This window comes from Enhydra lutris, unplaced genomic scaffold (assembly GCF_002288905.1).
Source record: "Enhydra lutris kenyoni isolate GAN:26980312 unplaced genomic scaffold, ASM228890v2 scaffoldscaffold2, whole genome shotgun sequence".
Taxonomy (NCBI): domain Eukaryota; kingdom Metazoa; phylum Chordata; class Mammalia; order Carnivora; family Mustelidae; genus Enhydra; species Enhydra lutris.
Window position 1 is genome coordinate 48,110,613 of NW_019154086.1, and position 20,125 is coordinate 48,130,737.

Here is a 20,125-nt window from a genome sequence, read left to right on the forward strand (position 1 = left end):
TCCAAGGACACAAGGCTTATTTAATAGCAGAACCCGAGGTAGGATCCAGAGGTTCTGATTTCTAGTCCAGCTGTCTTTGTACTTTGAAGCCCTCTCGGTTAATCCCGCGCCTCTAAATTGCTGGGGCTTGCTGTAATGAAGCTGATTCACCACTAAATTCCTGTGTTCTCACAGAATCCCGCAGAGTAGGAACCAAGGGGGCGGTGCACATTGACGCGCAAACCCTCAAGGCCAGATAAACAAACAGTCCTTGGGCTGTTTACCGAGGCAGTCCTGCCTTCTGGGGACACGTCAACCAGACTCCAGGGACTATAAACCGCGACTGTTCAAACCCCCCGGGGTTCAAAGGACAACCGCGCGGCCACCCGGCCTCTGCCCCCACCGACACCCCTTCTCAGCGCCGCGCGCCACGTGAAACACAGCCGCCTCCCCCCGCCAAGCGGCGCGCGCACCCTGCCGCCTAGCGTCGCGTGACTCGGCTGGGGCCCACGGGGTTAGCGCCCGCCCGCGCCACTTCCGACGCAGCCCTCGGTTCAAGTTCCGGGGCGCCGCGGAGCTCCTGGCCTGTGGATTGCGCGCGAAGCCCTTCGGTTCCGGGGCCAGGGGCCCCGCGGCGGCCGGGATGGAGGAGGCCGGAGCGGCGGTGGCCACGGCGGGGGAGGCCGAATTGAACTTGTCCCGCCTCAGCATGTCCCCGGAGACTGTGGAGTTGGAGCTGGAGGCGCGGGGCGAGGAGCGGCGCGGCGCCCGTGAGGCGCTGCTCCGGCTACTGCTGCCTCATAACCGTCTGGTGTCGCTGCCGCGGGCGCTGAGCAGCGGCTTCCAGCACCTCCAGCTGTTGGACGTGAGCGGCAACGCGTTGACCGCGCTCGGGCCGGAGCTGCTCGCGCTGAGCGGCCTGCGCACGCTGCTGGCCAGGAACAACCGGCTCGGCGGGCCCGGCGCGCTGCCCAAGGGCCTGGCCCAGTCGCCGCTCTGCCGCAGCCTCCAGATGCTCAACCTCAGCGGGAACTGCTTCCAGGAGGTGCCCGCGTCGTTGCTGGAGCTCCGCGCGCTGCAGACCCTCAGCCTGGGTGGCAATCAGCTGCAGAGCATCCCTGCCGAGATCGAGAACTTGCAGAGGTGAGCGGGGCCCTGGCCCAGAGTAGGGAAGCCCGGGGCGGCATCCAGGAGCGCCGGAGCCCTAGGCCTGGTCTGGGCGCCGGTCATTTGTCACGTAAGCAACTGCCTGCTTCCAGGCTCGCTCTTTAATTCTTTGGCAGTGGTCACTGCCCCGCCATCTCATCGAGTTTTAAGTGAAGATCCTGTAAGATCGCGTGTGAGACAGCGTTTGGGATTGTGTTTTCCCTAAGCAGATTTTCGAGGCGGTTTTTCTTTTTTCTTGGGTTCCGGGGGATCTTGTGGGGGAGTGATCCCAACTGAGTAGGTACTCAAACAAATGTCAGTCTGAGGTGGTCACTTCCCTGCTCTGACGTCTGTGGTGGTTTTTCCATGCCTTTTAGCATGACAGACAAGATACTCTGACCAAACCCCTGCTTCCCGCTCCATTTTCTGCTATCCTTTTCCTGTAGCAATTCTAGCACTGTTTATGAAATTCAGTGAGCCATGCAGTTTACCAGCACCATAGGGGCACTTACTAAATACGCGGCGAATGGATGCAGGGCCTCTGTACATGTGCAGGCATTCCTTTGCCTGGAATGTTGCCTGCACCTGACGAACTCCTGTTCATCCTTCAGAACCTACTTCGAGGGTTGTCAGTTTTCTTCCTTTACTGGTTCCTGGACGGTTATTAGCTGAACTGGACTTCCTGTGTACCTCATTCATCCCACCATTGCATTTACCTTATTGATTATAATTCCTTGTTCAGAGGTCTGCCTCACCAGATTATTCAGTAAATAAACAGATATTGAATTAAATGGAAGGAGGAAGCAGAGAAGCGGGATAGCAAAAGTTTTCTTAAAGTGCTCTTCAGGGTGTGAGATATAGAGTAAGATTAAGTATATTGTCCAAAGTGGAAAAAAAACCAAAAACACAATGTTTGTCATCTGTAAAATATTTCCACATCCTTTATTGAGTTTTCTGAGATAACAGAATATTAGAACTAGAAAGAGATAAGTATAGTGAAAAGAACATTGGCCTGAGAATAAGAACTCTTGGTGTCCCACCCTTAGGCAGGTCACTTAACATATCCTGACCACAGCTTTCTAATCTGAAAAATAAGGCATTAGGACAAGATGTCCATTGACTCATCAACAGATATTTATGAAGTACTTAACCATGTGTCAGGCACTGTCCTAGGTACTGGGGATACAGTGGTGAACATGGTCCTGTTCTCCTGGAGTTAACATACTAATTGGAGACATTAAACAATGAATTATAAACCTCATTTTTAAATACAGTTTTTGTAAGTTCTATGAAGACAAGTGGAGTGCCTTGAAATAACAGAGGGACCTGACTTTGGTCCTTGAACAGGTAACATTTGAATTGAGAATGGAGAATTGAGAATTTTGAAGGAAGAATAAGAATTAACTAGGAGAGGGTGGGGTGGGTTCAGTCTAGGTAAAAGGAACAGTGTGTGTAAATGCCGGAAAGCAAGGGGAACTGAAGGCCAACATTTTGAAAGGAGGACATTGTACTAGAGCATAGTGAAAAAGTGGCCAAGAGTGAAAGTTGGCAAACAGAAACTTGGACCAGTCCCAGGCCATGTTGGATCTTGAAGGCCATGGTAAAGTTTGGATTTTATTCTAAGTACACATGGGAAAGTTTTAAGCACATCAGCCTTTTTGCTGTGCAGCAATGGAGTGTGGAGAGGGTGGAGAGATGAAGAGATTTTGAGGGCTGCTTAGAAGGAGGTCATTCTAGTAGCATAAGAGATGATGGTCACTTACACCTGGGTGATACTAGGAAAGATATTAAGAAATATAGAAAACTTGGACAGAGATTTAGACATAAAATTGACAGTCCTTGGTTCCTCCTAATTTTGAAGTTTCATAATTCCAACTTTCTCATTTGAGTCTTCTTAACATACTAAAAAATACCTAGAGCACTTATTTCCATCACATGGGGGGAAAGGTAGGCAAAAATCCTATTTATTGAGTACTTAAAATGCTGTAGGCCCTGCAGTAGAGGCTCTAAATATCCTTTTTAATTCTCACAGTGCCTTGGTGAGAGGAGAAGAAACTGAGGCTTTGAGAGGTTAAGTTATAAGAACCCAAAGCCAATGAGTGGTAGAACTGGATTTGATCTCGGGATCTCTGAGTCCAAAACCAAGAATTTTCTACGGTGACAGAATGGGGCTAGAACCTAATCCTTCTGACTTCTGTTACATATGCAATCAGGAGGACTGGTCAAAACTGTTTACATGGTTGGTTGACCTGATTTTCTAGTTAATTAACTATGTTTTTGGTCATTGTATCTTTGGCTCCAGTTGTGTATGGGATCTTTTTGTCAGTGTTTCTCATTTTTCAGTTTTATGCTCCATTTCTCTTTACTGATAAGAATCAGTAAAGGTTTAGGCCATGTTCCGAATTTAAATTCTAGTTGACTGTAGGCTAAAAGGGTTGTGTAGAAATAAAGTCTTAGAAGTAAAAACACAATCTTAGAAAAGTAGAAACAACCTGGGCAATGGCCTGATTCACTTCCCCGCCTCCGCCCACCTGCCTTTTTTAACAGATGAAGACACTGAGATTTAGTATCAGTCACTTGCTTGAAGCCAGTTAGTAACAATGAGATTCATGTGGTTTATGTACTTTAAAAGCTTGTGGTGAGTGATAATATTTAAAAATGATTCGATATAGGGATGCTCCCTCAAGAAAACTACTTTCTTTATCCACAGATGTATGGTTCTTATCTTTCTGTGTTTCTCTTCCTATGTCCTGCCTTCTTTTACAAAGCTGTCTCACTGGAATTCCATCTCCCTTTAACCAACTGTAATGTAGAACGAATTTATATTTTTGTTAATGTCATTTTTTTTTTTGAAGATTTATTTATTTGACAGAGGAGAGATAACAAGCAGGAGAGAGCATAAGGAGGGGAAGCAGTAGACAGGGAGAGGGAGAAACAGGCTCCCCACTGAGCAAGGAGTCCGATTTGGGGCTGGATCCCAGAACCCTGATTATTACCTCAGCTGAAGGCAGATGCTTAACCGACTAAGTCACCCAGGCGCCCCTCTTAATGTCATTTTTATTTGGGTGGAGGAGCAAAATATTTTCTACTTACACCTGTGGTTAAAGTTATTGGCACTAAGGGCCTCATATGTTTTTTTAGTGGGTCATTGGCCTTGCTAGAAAAAAAGGCACCCACTTCAGTATCCCTAAGAATTGGAGAATCAAGATACCTTTCCAAGAAACAAATTTAACATTGGTGGATTATTGCTAAACAGAAAGGAAGGGAAGAATTTTATAAATTCTGTAAATGACTTTTCTGTTTTGATATTCATCAAACACTAAAAAATAGACTTGTTCCAAGCTCGATGAACAGAAGTGCAATGTTGACAGAAATATACCACAAGAACTTTTAAACACTACAGTTTTGCTTAAAATTCAACAGTAGTTTCTTTTCTCCTTTCAAAAGCATTTTTGGAAACAGTAGAATGTGTCTTGGAAGTTTAATCTGCCCAAATAACTTAAAAGCTTTCAAGTCCATAGAACCTCGGAAATTATTTGAGTTTCAAAGTGAGAAATAGGTCTGAAAGTATAAATTTAATATGCTGGTTGTGTACTCTGATTAATGATAACCACAGAGAATTTATATGATTTTGAAATAGTGGGCTTAGTTATTTTTTAGAACATCAGATATTTTTCTGATAAAGTTACAGTAACTACTAAAGTTTGGCATCCTTTCTTTCTGTGTACACGCCAAAGCATTGATAGGAGCAGACAATGAGTCATAACTAACAACCAGACGCTAATTTTTCTCAATTCTTGACTTAAATAGAAAGGACAAGATTTAAATTTGCTCTGACTCACTTTTCCCTTTCTTCACCTTATTTTCTTTTCTCCATCATTAGACTCTGTTGCAAATTGTTCTTTATTTGACTATTAAATTCTTTATAAAAGGACTTTCAGGATTGCTAAATTTTTCCCCAGATAGTCTTCTCATTAAAATCGTTCCTTTTCTGGGATAATTTCTGTGATTTGGATTCCAAATGTTCTTTCTATTCTATTCTACTCTACTCTACTCTACTCTATTCTATTCTATTCTATTCTAGTAGCTCCCCTCAGAAAAAGAGAGATTTCTGAGTAATCAAGCATTAACTTACACCATATTTGATAAATCAAATAATCCTGCCCAGGAACTTTTTGTGGTTTTTTGTTGGTTTTTTTGTTTTGTTTTGTTTTTCTAACCAGCATTCAGACATTTACGTTTAGGAGAATTCATTCTTATATCCACACAGTTGATTTTTTCTACCAGAAAATCTTCAAAAGAGAAAAAATAACATATCAGAATTAAAGTTGTCTGCTTACTTATACTAAGCTTTATAATTCAAAAGAGAGATGCAATCTTGGAAAGATTTGCACTATCAGAAATAGGAAAAAGTATGAATATATTTTTAAATTGACAAAACTTAAGATTCAAGTTAGCTTTTTAAAATCACTACATATCAAGGAAGTCTGAGATTATGAAAGACAGATAGAAATTCGACAAATGAAAGAAATTGTGCCTAAGAAAATACATGTAAGTTACTCTAAAGGACTTTGAAGTAAGTATGGTTTCTAACTTCAGAGAGGTGAAGGTAGGAACTTCATCAACGAAACAAGAATAAGAAAGTTAAAAACCAACAATTATGAAAACCCCAGTTAGAATTCCTAGAAATGAAAAAAAAGGTAATTGTGAACTCAGTGTGCCGAATAGTATACTGAAGTCAGCTAATGAATGAATCATTAAGCTAAAAGATCTTACTGAGGCATTTGCCTGGAATGCAGCACACACAAAAAATAAAATAAAATAAAGAAATGGAGAGTAAAGGGGTGCTTGGGTGGCTTAAGTCGTAATCCCAGAGTCCTGGGATCGAGTCCTACTGTGTCAGGCTCCCTGCTCAGCTAGGAGTCTGCTTCTCCCTCTCCCTCTGCCCCTTCCCTGCTTGTATGCTCTCTCTCTCTCTCTCTCTCTCTCTCACTCTCTCCCTCACTCTCTATCTTTCTCACAAATAAATAAATAAAATCTTTAAAAAAAAAAAGAAAAGAAATGGAGAGTATGAAAGGAATGTTTCTTTCATGTAAAATTGATCCTGAAATTCAAACTGCTGTTTAGTAAGAATTGTAGAAAGAGAATAGAGAAAATGTAGGAAAGGCTATGTTTGATGTAATAGTAGCTAACAATTCCCCACTATAAAAGGAACAGCACTCTAAACTGCTATCTTGCAACATTCAGTAAAACTTTAGAACAATAGAGAAAAAAGGCCCTAATGGCTCCTAATGAGAAAAAAACTGATTACCTACAGAGGAACAATAGTAATACTGGCTGTAGTAAGATAATGGAATAGTATCTTCTTAGTGCTAAGGAAAAGTAATGTCAACCTAAAATTTTATGCCTAGCCAAGCTGTTACTCAACAGTGAAGGAAAGAGATAAAAACATAAAAGACAAAGAATTCAAAGATTAACAACCGTGGTCCTTACGGAAAAACTTGTTAAATATATACTCTAAGAAAAATGGACTTTAAAAGAAATAGCAAGGTCTTTACTAGCATAGCAGGTTTGTACCTCACAGCTTGAAAACAAGCTTGTCTAGGGCCAACCTATTTTTGGGTATGAGAACTAATTTTTTTTTTAAAGATTTATTTATTTATTTGACAGAGAGAGATCACAAGTAGGCAGAGAGGCAGGCAGAGAGAGAGGAGGAAGCAGGTGCCCCGCTGAGGAGACTGCCTGATGTGGGGCTTGATCCCAAGACCCTGGGATCATGACCTGAGCTGAAGGCAGAGGCTTTAACCCACTGAGCCACCCAGGTGCTCCAAGACTCTAAGCTAACTTTTTTTCTTTTTTTTTGAGAGAGAGAGAGAGAGATAGCGAGAGACACAGAGATAGAGAGAGAGAGGATGAGCTGAGAGGAGAGGCAGAAACAGGTTCTCCACTGAGCAGGTGGCCTGACTCGGGGCTCGAGCCTAGGATCCTAGGAACATGACCTGAGCTGAAGACAGACGCTTAACCAACTGAGACACCCAGGCGCCCCGAGAACTAATTTTTTTTTTTATTTCTTTTCAGCATAACAGTATTCATTGTTTTTGCACCACACCCAGTGTTCCATGCAATCTGTGCCCTAATACCCACCACCTGGTTCCCCCAACCTCCCACCCCCCGCCCCTCCAAAACCCTCAGATTGTTTTTCAGAGTCCATAGTCTCTCATGGTTCACCTCCCCTTCCAATTTCCCTCAACTCCCTTCTCCTCTCCATCTCCCCTTGTCCTCCATGCTATTTGTTATGCTCCACAAATAAGTGAAACCATATGATAATTGACTCTCTCTACTTGACTTATTTCACTCAGCATAATGTCTTCCAGTCCCGTCCATGTTGCTACAAAAGTTGGGTATTCATCCTTTCTGATGGAGGCATAATACTCCGTAGCGTATATGGACCACATCTTCCTTATCCATTCGTCCGTTGAAGGGCATCTTGGTTCTTTCCACAGTTTGGCGACTGTGGCCATTGCTGCTATAAACATTGGGGTACAGATGCCCCTTCTTTTCACTACATCTGTATCTTTGGGGTAAATACCCAGTAGTGCAATGGCAGCGTCAGAGGGAAGCTCTATTTTTAATTTCTTGAGGAATCTCCACACTGTTTTCCAAAGTGGCTGCACCAACTTGCATTCCCACCAACAGTGTAAGAGGGTTCCCCTTTCTCCACATCCTCTCCAACACATGTTGTTTCCTGTCTTGCTAATTTTGGCCATTCTAACTGGTGTAAGGTGGTACTAAGAACTAATTTTAATAAAATGTGGAATTATAAATAAAATAACAAGCTCCAAAAACAATCCCGAACAAAGAAATTGGTAAAGCATATTGATGAATTTGAATAGTTACTAATTGGAAATAAATTTATTTTCAAATCAAGATAGATCTAATTCTAAATGGTATGAAGAGAAGAACAGAAAGGAGCATGGATGTGTGTTTGGGAGTGGGAAGGAGCAAAGCAAATTCAAGGAGTAACTAGTAACTACTAGCAAGACAGAAATAGCATATACAGTTCAAAATAGTAGAGGGAGAATGGGAAGAAGGGAAACTTGAATGAAATACGACAATAGAGCAGAAGAGAAAAAAGATATTTAGGTATACCGTGTTAATAGAAAACACAGGTCTAAACTTATCAAAATCAAGTTGCATCCTATTTATAAGAGTTACACTTAAAATAGAAATACCCCAATAAATTAAAAATAATAGGATAGAAAAAGATGTACCAAAGAAATCTCTATCATTTCATATCTGTACTACCTCATTAGGCTACAGTCTGGTCCTCCAACTTCAACTCCTCCCATTGTGCTCTCTGCTCCCCACCACTTACTAATCTACTTTCCACACAGTAGACACAGTGATCTTTCTAAAGTGTAAGTAAAGTTACACAACTTTGTTCAAAATCCTTCCTACTTAGGATAAAATTCAAAATCCTTACTGAGGCCCAAAAGGCCCATGCTACCTCTCTGACCACCACTCTCCCCCTTCTACCACCCTCATGTACCCACAAATGGCAACACACCAAGCATTTTCTATCTTAGGAATTTGTACTCATTCATTTCATTCATATTTCTGTTCACATGTCATCTAAAAGAAACATTTCCTAACCACCCTGTCTAGAATTTCACTTCCATTACCATATGATTTCCTCCCTTTTTAGGGAGGTAACACTTAAAGCCCTCAGACATAATACATGCACATTCACTGATTTATTATCCAACTCACTAGACTGTAAGGTCAAGAATTCGGTCTTATTTATACTGTGTTCCCTAGAATGGTGCCTGGCACATGGTAGATGCCTAGTTCATATTTGTTAACTAGGCACTTTGTTTAATATATAATATTATTCCATTTTGAAGAGGAAGAAACAGGCATAACAAGAATAAGTAACTGGCTTAAGTTCTTATACTGGTGAATGGTGGTTTAAATGAAATTAATACAAACAAAAATAAAACCAAGAGGCAATGCATTAAGACAAATGGATTAAAAGGATAAAAGAGAAATGCTTCATGTGAATTAAGGAACAGTTCAGCAAAGATTTATTTGTGTTATAGCTTCTATATTTTAAGGGGAAAGAGCAAAACTTGGTAATTATAAAGGGAAGAAGGAAAACTGAGGTTCTGGTAGAAGACTAACCATCAGAGCAAGGAGGCAAATTAATCAGGCTATAAAAATTTTGGGTTGCACAGTTAATAAATTCAATACTAGTAGCTCCGCATTCATTTTACACATGCAAAATGTGAACAAAAATAGACCATGCTCTAGGTCACAGAGGAACAAAGTTATACGGAACATATATTTAACAACAAAGCTCCCAACAAATTAATAACAGAAAACCATATAAACCTGTGAGAAAAATGGGTAAAGAATAGGAACAGGCAGTTCTCTAAAGATACACAAATGGCCAAAAACATATACAGAGATGCTGAATTCATTAATATCTAGAGAGCTGCAAATTAAAAAAACAGAATGGGGGGCACCTGGGTGGCTCAGTGGGTTAAAGCCTCTGCCTTCAGCTCAGGTCATGATCCCAGGGTCCTGGGATCGAGCCCCACATCGGGCTCTCTGCTTGGCCAGGAGCCTGCTTCCCTTCCTCTCTCTCTGCCTGTCTCTCTGCCTACTTGTGATCTCTGTCTGTCAAATAAATAAATAAAATAAAATAAAAAAAAAACAGAATGGTTCCATTTTTCACATAATAAAATAGTAAAAAAGTAAATAAAATTTAAAGCAAACAATAATAAGTGTTGACAGGGTTATATGGTAAGAAGCACTCTTAATTTGCTAATTATGGATTTGTAATTAGCTGTAGCCCTGCAGAGTAACTTGGCTTTACCTTTTAACCTTACTCTCTTAACCTTATATTATAAAATCTTAACGTGGAAATCTGATTTAGTGAATCTGGATGGGGCCTGGAATTTGCAGCTTTAAAAGTATCCCAGGTAATTCTTATCCTGGAAGTTTGGGTAATAGTTTAGTGGGCTATTTTTTCCCCACATTCAAAGGTGTCTTAAAAGAATGCTAGTCTAAATGGATAAAGAAGATGTGGTATATATACACAATGGAATACTATGCAGCCATCAAAAGAAATGAAATCTTGCCATTTGCGATGACATGGATGGAACTAGAGGGTATCATGCTTAGCGAAATAAGTCAATCGGAGAAAGACAACTATCATATGATCTCCCTGATATGAGGGAGAGGAGATGCAACATGGGGGCTTAAGGGGGTAGGAGAAGAGTAAATGAAACAAGATGGGATTGGGAGGGAGACAAACCATAAGTGACTTTTAATCTCACAAAACAAACTGAGGGTTGATGGGGGGAGGGGGTTTGGGAGAGAGGGGGTGGGATTATGGACATTGGGGAGGGTATGTGCTATGGTGAGTGCTGTGAAGTGTGTAAACCTGGCGATTCACAGATCTATACCCCTGGGGATAAAAATATATGTTTATAAAAAATAAAATTAAAAAAAAAAGAATGCTAGTCTAAATGCTATGCTTAAAAGAATGTTGTCTAAAATGTTGGTGACTTGATGGAAAATAAGGTAACTATCTGGAACTTTAATTTCATGATAGTGGTCGTTTTACACAATTAATTTAGAAAGCTCCTGAGGAATGCTTTTGCTATAATAAGAACAAAGAAAAAATGTAGAGTTCAGCCATGTTTTCCCATTCTTTTCAGAAAAAGGTTAGTGGTTTTCCCATTGCCTAAAAAGTGCATCAAATCCATGCCTACTAGCACAAAATCCGGCTTTCCTTCAGCCTTTTCTCTGGATTCTTCATCAGGAACTCTGCTCTTCTGTTTAAAAGATGTGTCCATTGTCCCATAAAAGCCCTCCCCTCCAACCTGAAGTGCCTTCTTTCTTCCCATCTGCATGGGCCAAACTCATGGTCCATCTGAAGTCACAACACTTTTCCAGAGCTTTTGCCAGTCCTAAGCACTGTGTCCTTTTCTTTCTTCTCTGCTTTTTAAAACTCCTCTATCATTTATGTATCGCTCTGCTTATTTTGATATTTTAATCAGGTTATACTTATTTTTGGCCTTGTTTTGAGTTTAATTATAATAGCATGTCTTACCTGCTTACCTATAATATAAGCTCTCTGAAAATTGCATTATTTCTCTAGAGGCTGTATAGTATATAGCCGATCCTAGATAAAACATTTGCTGAATGAATAAATGAAATGTGTTGGTTGTAATAAAGACCTTGGGATGTCTTGTCCAATTTTTGTTTACATTTTTGTTTTTGTTCATTTATTTTTACAGTTTAGAGTGTTTATATCTTGGAGGAAACTTTATCAGAGAAATCCCACCAGAATTAGCAAATCTGCCTTCTCTAAGTTATTTGGTATTATGTGACAACAAAATCCAAAGTGTGCCTCCTCAGCTTTCACAGTGAGTAATTTTAGGCATTCTCAAAGTAAATAATACATGAGAATTACAGTTCTGAGGTTTGCTATGAGTTGAGTTGCTTATTTTTAACATGACTTTTAAGTGCCCCAGTTAATGTCTCAAAATATTTGTTTAGCCTGTTTTCTCTAATCAAAAATAGAGTAATTTGGCATAGATTTCCCCAGGTTTTATGGAATTTTACTGATTTTATATTTGATATGAAACATTTTTATCCTGATGAAATAATGTGAAGGCTCTTGATTTCTGTTGCATTTTAAATCTTTCTTGTAGGTATCCAAATTATAAAGCATGCTAAAAAAATCTTTAAATCTAGCATTTATATCAGCCTAGCACATAAGAATACTGATTATTATTCTACATTCTGTAAGATCCCATGGGCAACTGTCATCTCATGATATTGACAAACCTATACTCTGGTCTAGTTTCAGCTCCTTTCTATTTTACTTCTGTTGGCCTTAATTGCTTGGGAAATCAAGTTCTTTGCTTAGCTTTCATAGTAGTTAGTTTGCTCACTGCCATTAATTTTTGTACTGCATTCATTGTAGGTTGCATTCGCTTCGTTCCCTCAGTCTTCACAATAACTTGCTGACATACCTGCCTCGAGAGATCCTCAACCTTATTCATTTGGAAGAGTTGAGTTTGCGAGGAAATCCATTGGTTGTTCGTTTTGTTAGAGATTTAACCTATGACCCTCCAACTCTCCTGGAATTAGCTGCACGGACCATTAAAATTCGAAATATTTCCTACACTCCATACGATCTTCCCGAGAATCTTCTTAGATACTTGAGCTTAGCCAGCAATTGCCCGAACCCAAAGTGTGGAGGTAAGTTAATTCAGTGTATATCTTTCCCATTCATTTAGCTATTTTTTATATTGATAGTCTAAGTGTTTTTAATTAGTCATCTTCTTCCAGAGAAAGGCATTTAGCCTCTTTGTTTCCCTCACCCTTTCACCCTTTTACCAGTAAAGTAAGACATTTTTCCCTCCTTTCCCTTCCTTTTTTTTTTTTTAAAGTATTTTACAATTCATACAAAAGGAAAGTACCCAGAAAGTCTCATCATATCTTGGAATTGTCACAAGATAATAGAGTAAGCTAGTAAAATAAGAGGAAACACAAAGGAAACATAAACAGTCATAACAGTTTAAAAAGAGCCTCCAAAATATTTAGCCACCTTTCATATTTATTTGAAGGACATTTTCCTAGACCCACTGTTATGAGTATCAGGTACCTTTATAGATTATAATTCAGAATGTAGGAGAATTGGCTAAATGTGCCAATTTTGGAATATACCTTGGACTTTTATATTCTTATACATCCATGATTCAGAATTTCTTGAATTTAGGGACATGTGGGTGGCTCAGTTGGTTAAACATCTACGTTTGGCTCAGGTCATGATCCCAAGGTTCTGCCTGCTTCTCCCTCTGCCTATTGCTCCCCCTGCTTGTGCTCAAGCTCACAAACACACAGCCTAGCACATAAGAAGTCCCATCATGTTTTGAAACTGTTTGAAGGTTAAAAGAGAGAAAATGATTTAAGTTCCTCAAAGAATATTAAAAAATAAAAAGGACACTCTTGGTTTACAAAAGGTGATCCTCTGGGCCATTTCTGGCCACTCACTCTTAGAAGCAGAAGGTGTGGTGCTGTGATATGCCAGATTAGAAGTGCTTAGCTTTCTCTGTAGCTCTCCTTTCCCAAGTTGGCTTTTTTTTTTTTTAAAGAATTTATTTATCAGAGAGCAAGAGCGAGCATGTGCACAAGCAAGGGGAGAAGGGAGCCGATGCAGGACTTAATCCCGGGACTCTGGGATTGTGACCTGAGCCAAAAGCAGAAGCTTATTGGACTGAGCCACCCAGGCATCCCTCAAGTTGGCTTTAACAGTGGTGAGGGACAGCATTCCCACCAGGCCTTAGGGCATAATAACATGTCTAATCTGTTCTTTGAAAATATCCTTTCCTAAAAACGGACTTCTGTAAGAATTATCTTTTCTCTTTTAAATGCTTTTTTAAATGACTTTTTTTTAGTATACTGATGTGATTTATCTTAGAAACAAATATACTTTAAAAATTATTAGTTTAAAAATCAAGATTATACAGAAATTGGACCAGTGATATTTCTGCCCTCAGACTCATTAGCTATTGAACACTGAGTTAAAGAAAAGTAAAATTTTTTTTTTTTTTAAAGATTTTATTTATTTATTAGAGAGAGAGAGAGAGAGAGCGAGCATGAGCACAGGCAGACAGAGTGGTAGGCAGAGGCAGAGGGAGAAGCAAGCTCCCCGCTGAGCAAGGAGCCCGATGTGGGACTCGATCCCAGGAGGCTGGGATCATGACCTGAGCCGAAGGCAGCCGCTTAACCAACTGAGCCACCCAGGCGTCCCGAAAAGTAAAAATTTTTAAAGATTGATTTATTTTAGAGAGCACATGTGCTTGAGTGCGTGAGTTGTGAGGGGCAGAGGGAGAGAATCTTCAAGCAGTCTTCCCACCGAACACAGAGCCTGAGGGGCGTGGGGCATGGGCTTGTTCTCACTACCCCTGTGATCACCACCTGAGCCATAAGGAGAATTGAAATCTTAACCAATTGAGTCACCTTGGTGCCCCAGAGAAAATAAATTTATATTTTGAGAGATTTTTTTGTCTTTGTAGAGTCTGAGATCCTAGACATGACAAGACAATATTGTCTGTTCTAGCTCATGGTGACTCTATAAGGCTTTATTTTATTACTTCCATCTTTTTTTAGGATGCTAACACATTTTGGGGGATTTACTATCAATATTGGTTGACCAGTCTATTACTTTACTTTAGTTTCCTAAATTGTTCAAAGTAACATACCATGAAATCCCCTTTTTAAACTATGAATTATACTGACTACACAATCAGAAAATTAGAAAGCTAATGAGGGAAAAAAGGTAAGTAGAAATCATTGTTTCTCCTTTGCTTGAACCACATCTTCTTAGTTTAGAGCCTTATGTGATACACAGAGTAGTCTTAGAGCATAGAGGTTGAGATTGCTCTGCAGAAGGGTGATGGGATGGGGTGCCTGGGTGGCTCAGTGGGTTAAAGCCTCTGCCTTTGGCTCAGGTCATGATCCCAGAGTCCTGGGATCAAGCCCCACATCAGGCTCTCTGCTCAGCAGGGAGCCTGCTTCCTCCTCTCTCTCTGCCTGCCTCTCTGCCTACTTGTGATCTCTGTCTGTCAAATAAATAAATAAAATCTTAAACAAAAAAGAAGAAGAAGAAGAAGGGTGATGGGACCCAGAATTGTAGGTGTTCCAGTTATACTGAACCCTGAGCTACAGTATCTTCTGCTTTCCTCACATCTCGAGATGTAGTTTTACTTAGCTGAAGGGCCCCATCTCAGGGGCACTAAATTAGGAATTGAAAAAGGTGAATAGTGTTTCAGTCTACCTAACAGTATATAATTGTGTGAGAATCAAGTGAGATCATTCATGAAACAGCTCTGAAACCTGTAGATTTAGAGCCTGTGGAAATGTAAGATTTTCCCTTCCCAATACGTAAGAACAAGAATATCAAAAGTCGTCTCTTTTCTGCAAATTTTTTGTATGACAACAAATCTTTTAGGATCATTATTAAAGGAGTTTTGTTTTTTTGTTTTTAAGATTTTACTTATTTATTTGAGAGAGAGAGAGAGAGCATGAGAGGATGAGTCGTGGGGAAGGGCAGAAGGAGAGGAATAAGCAGACTCCCCAGGGATCATGACCTGAGCCCAAGGCAGTTGCTTAACCAAGTGAGCCACCCAGGTGTCCCTTGCGGGGGAGGGGGGGGGGTTTAAGCTTCTTGCCAGTAGGGTAGTACCAAGGAATACTTGGGGAGTGGAGGAAGAACACTTCAGGTATCCTATAATCTCTCCATCAGCCATTGTTCACCAAGTCACCCAGAGAAAAGAAGCTAACAGTATCCTTTTAATGCCAGCTCCCTTAAAGATAAATCTTATCTGGCCTTCTCTTTGTAGCCAAATTGTCATCCCTAAGGCCTTCTGGTATTTCTGTAAATAGCTATAGAAGCAACTATTGCTTCTGCTTAAAATTCACAGAAAAGGAGACTGTATATGACTTTTCAGAATATTGGAGAAGGGGTTGAAAAAGAAATGGCTCTTTGCTTTGTAATGATTATTTTGTACTTAATTCCTTCTTCTCTCTAGGAGTCTACTTTGACTGCTGTGTCAGACAAATTAAATTTGTGGACTTCTGTGGGAAGTACCGCCTCCCACTGATGCACTACTTATGTTCCCCAGAATGTTCTTCCCCTTGCAGTTCTGCCTCTCACAGCTCCACATCCCAGAGTGAATCTGACTCGGAGGACGAAGCTAGTGTCGCTGCACACAGAATGCAGAAAGTTCTTCTTGGTTGAAAAGAATGGAGGGTGGTATGATACATGTAAAAGAACTAAGCAAAGGTGATTGGAAAAGAAAAAGACTTTGAAATGGTATCTTCATCTTGAATGTCCATGAAAGAGTTGGAGATGGTAGAAAAGATTTTGTATTTTATCTTCCCATTCAGCAGGAATGAGTCCGGTTCCATGTTTGGATTCTTTGAATATAATTCACTCTGAATGATGGTTTCGAATTTAGCTGATTGTTTGCAGTTTTATTGTTTGCAATTTTCACTCAAGTTTTGCATGAATCACATGGCACAATGGAGCATTCTGAAGAGCAGTGCTATAATAAACCATGAGTGGTGTAACTTGTGACTGTTGAGATGAAGAAAGAAATGATCAGAGCTGTAATTATTACCAGAGTTGTCCTTGGGTTTAGACTGAACACTATGCCTTAACAGGATTAGCCCTCCCTTCTTGTATTGCCCATGTGTCTAGATTACAGAGCTATTCACATAAGCTCACAGATGGTTACATAGGACCTAACCCTTGCTGACCTACTAACTGGTAAAGTAAGGGATATAACTTTTATGTGGGATTTTAAAACTCTTTAGTTTTGCTCCTTTGTTCTATATGATTGCTGTTTCCTTTCTGTAATCCAGCAGTGACTGTTAAAATGCCTTAATCCGAGCAAGATTTTAGAAATTTTTTCAAGTAATGATGCCAGAGCAGCCTGTATAACCTGACATACTATGCAGAACACTTTAAAATATGCTTTAACAGAATTAGGTAAACAGCTGTTTATCTGACATAAGAGCTCACAGCCACTTTAACTTGAATTTTTTGTTTAAACATGAAGTGATCCGCTTGTAAGGAAATCACTTTTGCACTTAATGGGAAGCAATAGTCTTGATTAATCTTTTCATCATAAGACAGAATAACAGCTTTTGATTTAAAAATCTGTCAGACTTCTTTTGACAGAGAAGAGATGTAAGCTTAGAAAGCTTCTTTGTATCTTGCGTTAAAGAAGTGGGAAAATGATTTTAAAATTTTTAAGTCATGTCTGACTCCTTTGCCTGTGTGTACTGATCTGTAACTTTCTCTACGTTTTAAAGAAAAACTAGAAAACAATTACAAGCCAAATAAAATTGTGGGCAGCCATTATTTGTGTAAAGACTTTATGGCAGTCTTTCAATTGTAAGAAATAGAATAATTTCCAAAACTAGTATAACCATGGAATACTTTTTTGAAAGGAATGTATTGATAACATGTAAAACTTCTTAAATATATCCCTTAAGTATGGCAGAAAAATGTTTCACAAATTAATTGCTATTAGAAATGACCAAATTTTTTATTAACTAGCTAACTTGGAATAAAAATTGAATAGTAGAATTATAATTTTGATATTATAAAATACACAAAACATACTAGCAGTCATTAGATAACCAATAATAAAATGATGGGGGTTTTGGGGTTTTTATGTTTTTTTTTTAATAAAATGTTTTTTTAGTGGTAAATGTTACCTATACAATAAAATGTAGATCAGAAACACATTAGAACATCAGAAGCTCTCCCTTCTGGGGACGCCTGGGTGGCTCAGTTGGTTAAGCGGCTGCCTTCGGCTCAGGTCATGATCCCAGTGTCCTGGGATCGAGTCCCACATCGGGCTCCTTGCTTGGCAGGGAGCCTGCTTCTCTCTCTCTCTCCCTGCCTGCCACTCTGTCTGCCTGTGCTCGTGCTCTCTCTCTCTCTGACAAATAAATAAAATATTAAAAAAAAAAAAAAAAAAAAAAAAAAGAAGCTCTCCCTTCTGACTTCCTGGCATTCACAACTAAGGCACAACATTTCTTAAAAGCAGATTGTTGTATGATAATAATAATGTACATATGTTAGGTTTTTGTTTTGTGTATTTTTTACTTTAGAAGAAAATATATTGTAAGATAGTTCACAGTTTATTATGTGTTATTCATGAAACATCATGGAGTTTCATGACTGCAGTTGTGAAACGCTGCTATAAAGTGAATCCCTTCACCTTGTTAGAATGTAATAATATTTTTTCCTTTTGAGAAATTTTCTAGGTCTCTATAGGTAATCTAGTATGTTTCTGCTGCCTAGCAAAATAGTACATGGGTGATTAGATCATAAAATGAAAGTAATGTAAAGTCTTTGTTTACTTCTCCATTTAGACACAGCAAGCTGCATATGAAATTATGAAAGGAAAAGATAACTTAGGCAGTGCCTAAGTGAGAAGCCCAAAGTGTTCTGTACCTGACTTAGTTAATAGCAATACATAAAATATTTTCGTAGAAAATAATGTATTCATAGTAAAATACCCAAATTGATAGGTCCAAATTTTTCTGGCTTAAATGCCTCAGTTTACTTCCTAATCCTTTACTAGCTTGGGTAATCTTCCAAGAGTTAGTCTTTGTAAAATAAATGGGTAGGTATATAAGTACAGTTAAGTGTTTCCCAGCTTCCCAGAAAGAAAGTAAACTGATTGACCTATTATAGATGTAAATAGGCCCAACCAGAAACACTTTCTGGCCTTTGCTATATATGCAGATGTATACCATAATATATAATAACATGTTTGTTGTACATGTACATTTGAAAATCTAAGGTCAGTGTGCCGCTGTCTTCAGTGACTTTTACTGAAATCTGCATTTCAGTTGTCAGTTCTATCTTTTTAAAAAATTTTTGACCTAACCTTTTAGAAGAGCTGCTAATAATTTCTAAGATTTTCTCTGTTTCTCTTCTCTACTCACCCCCCTTTTTTTAAATAACTGGTGATTGTAGAAATTAGCCAGAAGATGAGATACAAGGGACTTGATAATTTAGAAACCAGATAATCAACTCCTAAATCATATAGCTGACTATGTATTGAAATGATAGTCTATCTCTTTAGTTGCTAAGTCATATGTTTATATTTAAACTAGTTAATAAACTGTATTTTTGAGACTTAAGAATCTGTACTAATTTTCATAATGAAACAAATTTTTGATAAAGCTCCAATTGGACAATTTTAGTGACCAGAACTTCTGTGGATAAAACTAAACCACAGCATTAATGTGTTTAGAATGGAATTCTTCAGTGTTAATATTTGAAATGGAAATGGATAGGTCAAACATTCTTAGTAATCTTTATTCCTAGAATCCAATTCTCAGTGTCACCAACTCAGTTTGAATAGTCCTAGGATTTTAGGAAATAAGATTCGCTGATAACAATCTCTTGCTTCCTTGGTGCCAGGGATTGGCTTACCTAAGGACAAGTTAGTCAAGGTTCTTAGGATTCCTTGTATTTGAATACCAGAGGAAGATCTGAGGGTTATTTTGCATTTTACTTCTCAGTGTGTGCCAGAGGAGTCTCTTATTTGGAAATTCTTAACTATTTGGAACTTCAAATTACCAAATGTAAAAGTAAATATGCATTATAAACGGTACCTCAAATTTGAGAAATTTTTATGTCGATGTAAATAAAAGTTAAAGGCCTAGAGCAGAGTAATACTGCAGACCAATCCTGCCAAACTGCCAAAATGATATCATTGTAGATATCAATTTAAGCAAAAGAGGAGAAGGAAAAGGCTGATTGCTGGAGTATTAAATGAGAGAAATCTTTGAAAGTAACAAAGGGCCAGGACAGAGGAGTCACCAGACACCCAGGTATATCACTAAGCCAAGAAAGTTCTTTAAAGTAATAGTAAATTGTTTTAAAATCACATGGCTTATTTACCACCTGAAAGCCTTTATCTCTAAATATTTTTGGTTTCTGCTACTGGAAGATTATCCACTTCCTTCCATAATGATGGGCCAGCAAGGAAATAGGATTTTCTTACCACCAACCTTGCTCTTTTCAAAGGGAGAAAGTAATACCTCATTAACCTGGAATTTGTGTTACAGCCTTGGTTAATGTTTACCTTGTCACTATGTAAAAAAGAAAAAAAATACTAAGCAAATAATTAGTACAAATAAAGTTTGATCTTTTAAAACATTTTAGCAGTATTTATTTATATAAAAAGTTATTCTACATAATAAGACCCTTTGTAGGCAAAACAGTTACAAAACATGTATATAATTAGTTAAGCTGCATTTATTTAGAAATATCTCATTTTTACTTAAATGACCCCCTCACTTCTTATCCAAAGTAGGTATTTTATTATGTTAGTATAAACATTACTCCCTATTTAGTCCAAAACAGTCAGCTTTTAAGTTGTGCTGG

General features: G+C 39.0%; 1 protein-coding gene across 1 annotated transcript; it reads left to right on the forward strand.

The window, feature by feature from the left end:
- Positions 1 to 622: 622 nt before the first annotated feature.
- On the forward strand, positions 623 to 17,525 carry LOC111150952 (leucine rich repeat containing 58). Its single transcript, XM_022508648.1, has 4 exons — positions 623 to 1,122; positions 11,433 to 11,561; positions 12,125 to 12,402; positions 15,738 to 17,525. Exons 1-4 carry the CDS (start codon positions 623 to 625, stop codon positions 15,944 to 15,946), a joined length of 1,116 nt encoding a protein of 371 aa, XP_022364356.1. The 3' UTR covers positions 15,947 to 17,525.
- The last annotated feature ends 2,600 nt before the right edge of the window (positions 17,526 to 20,125 follow it).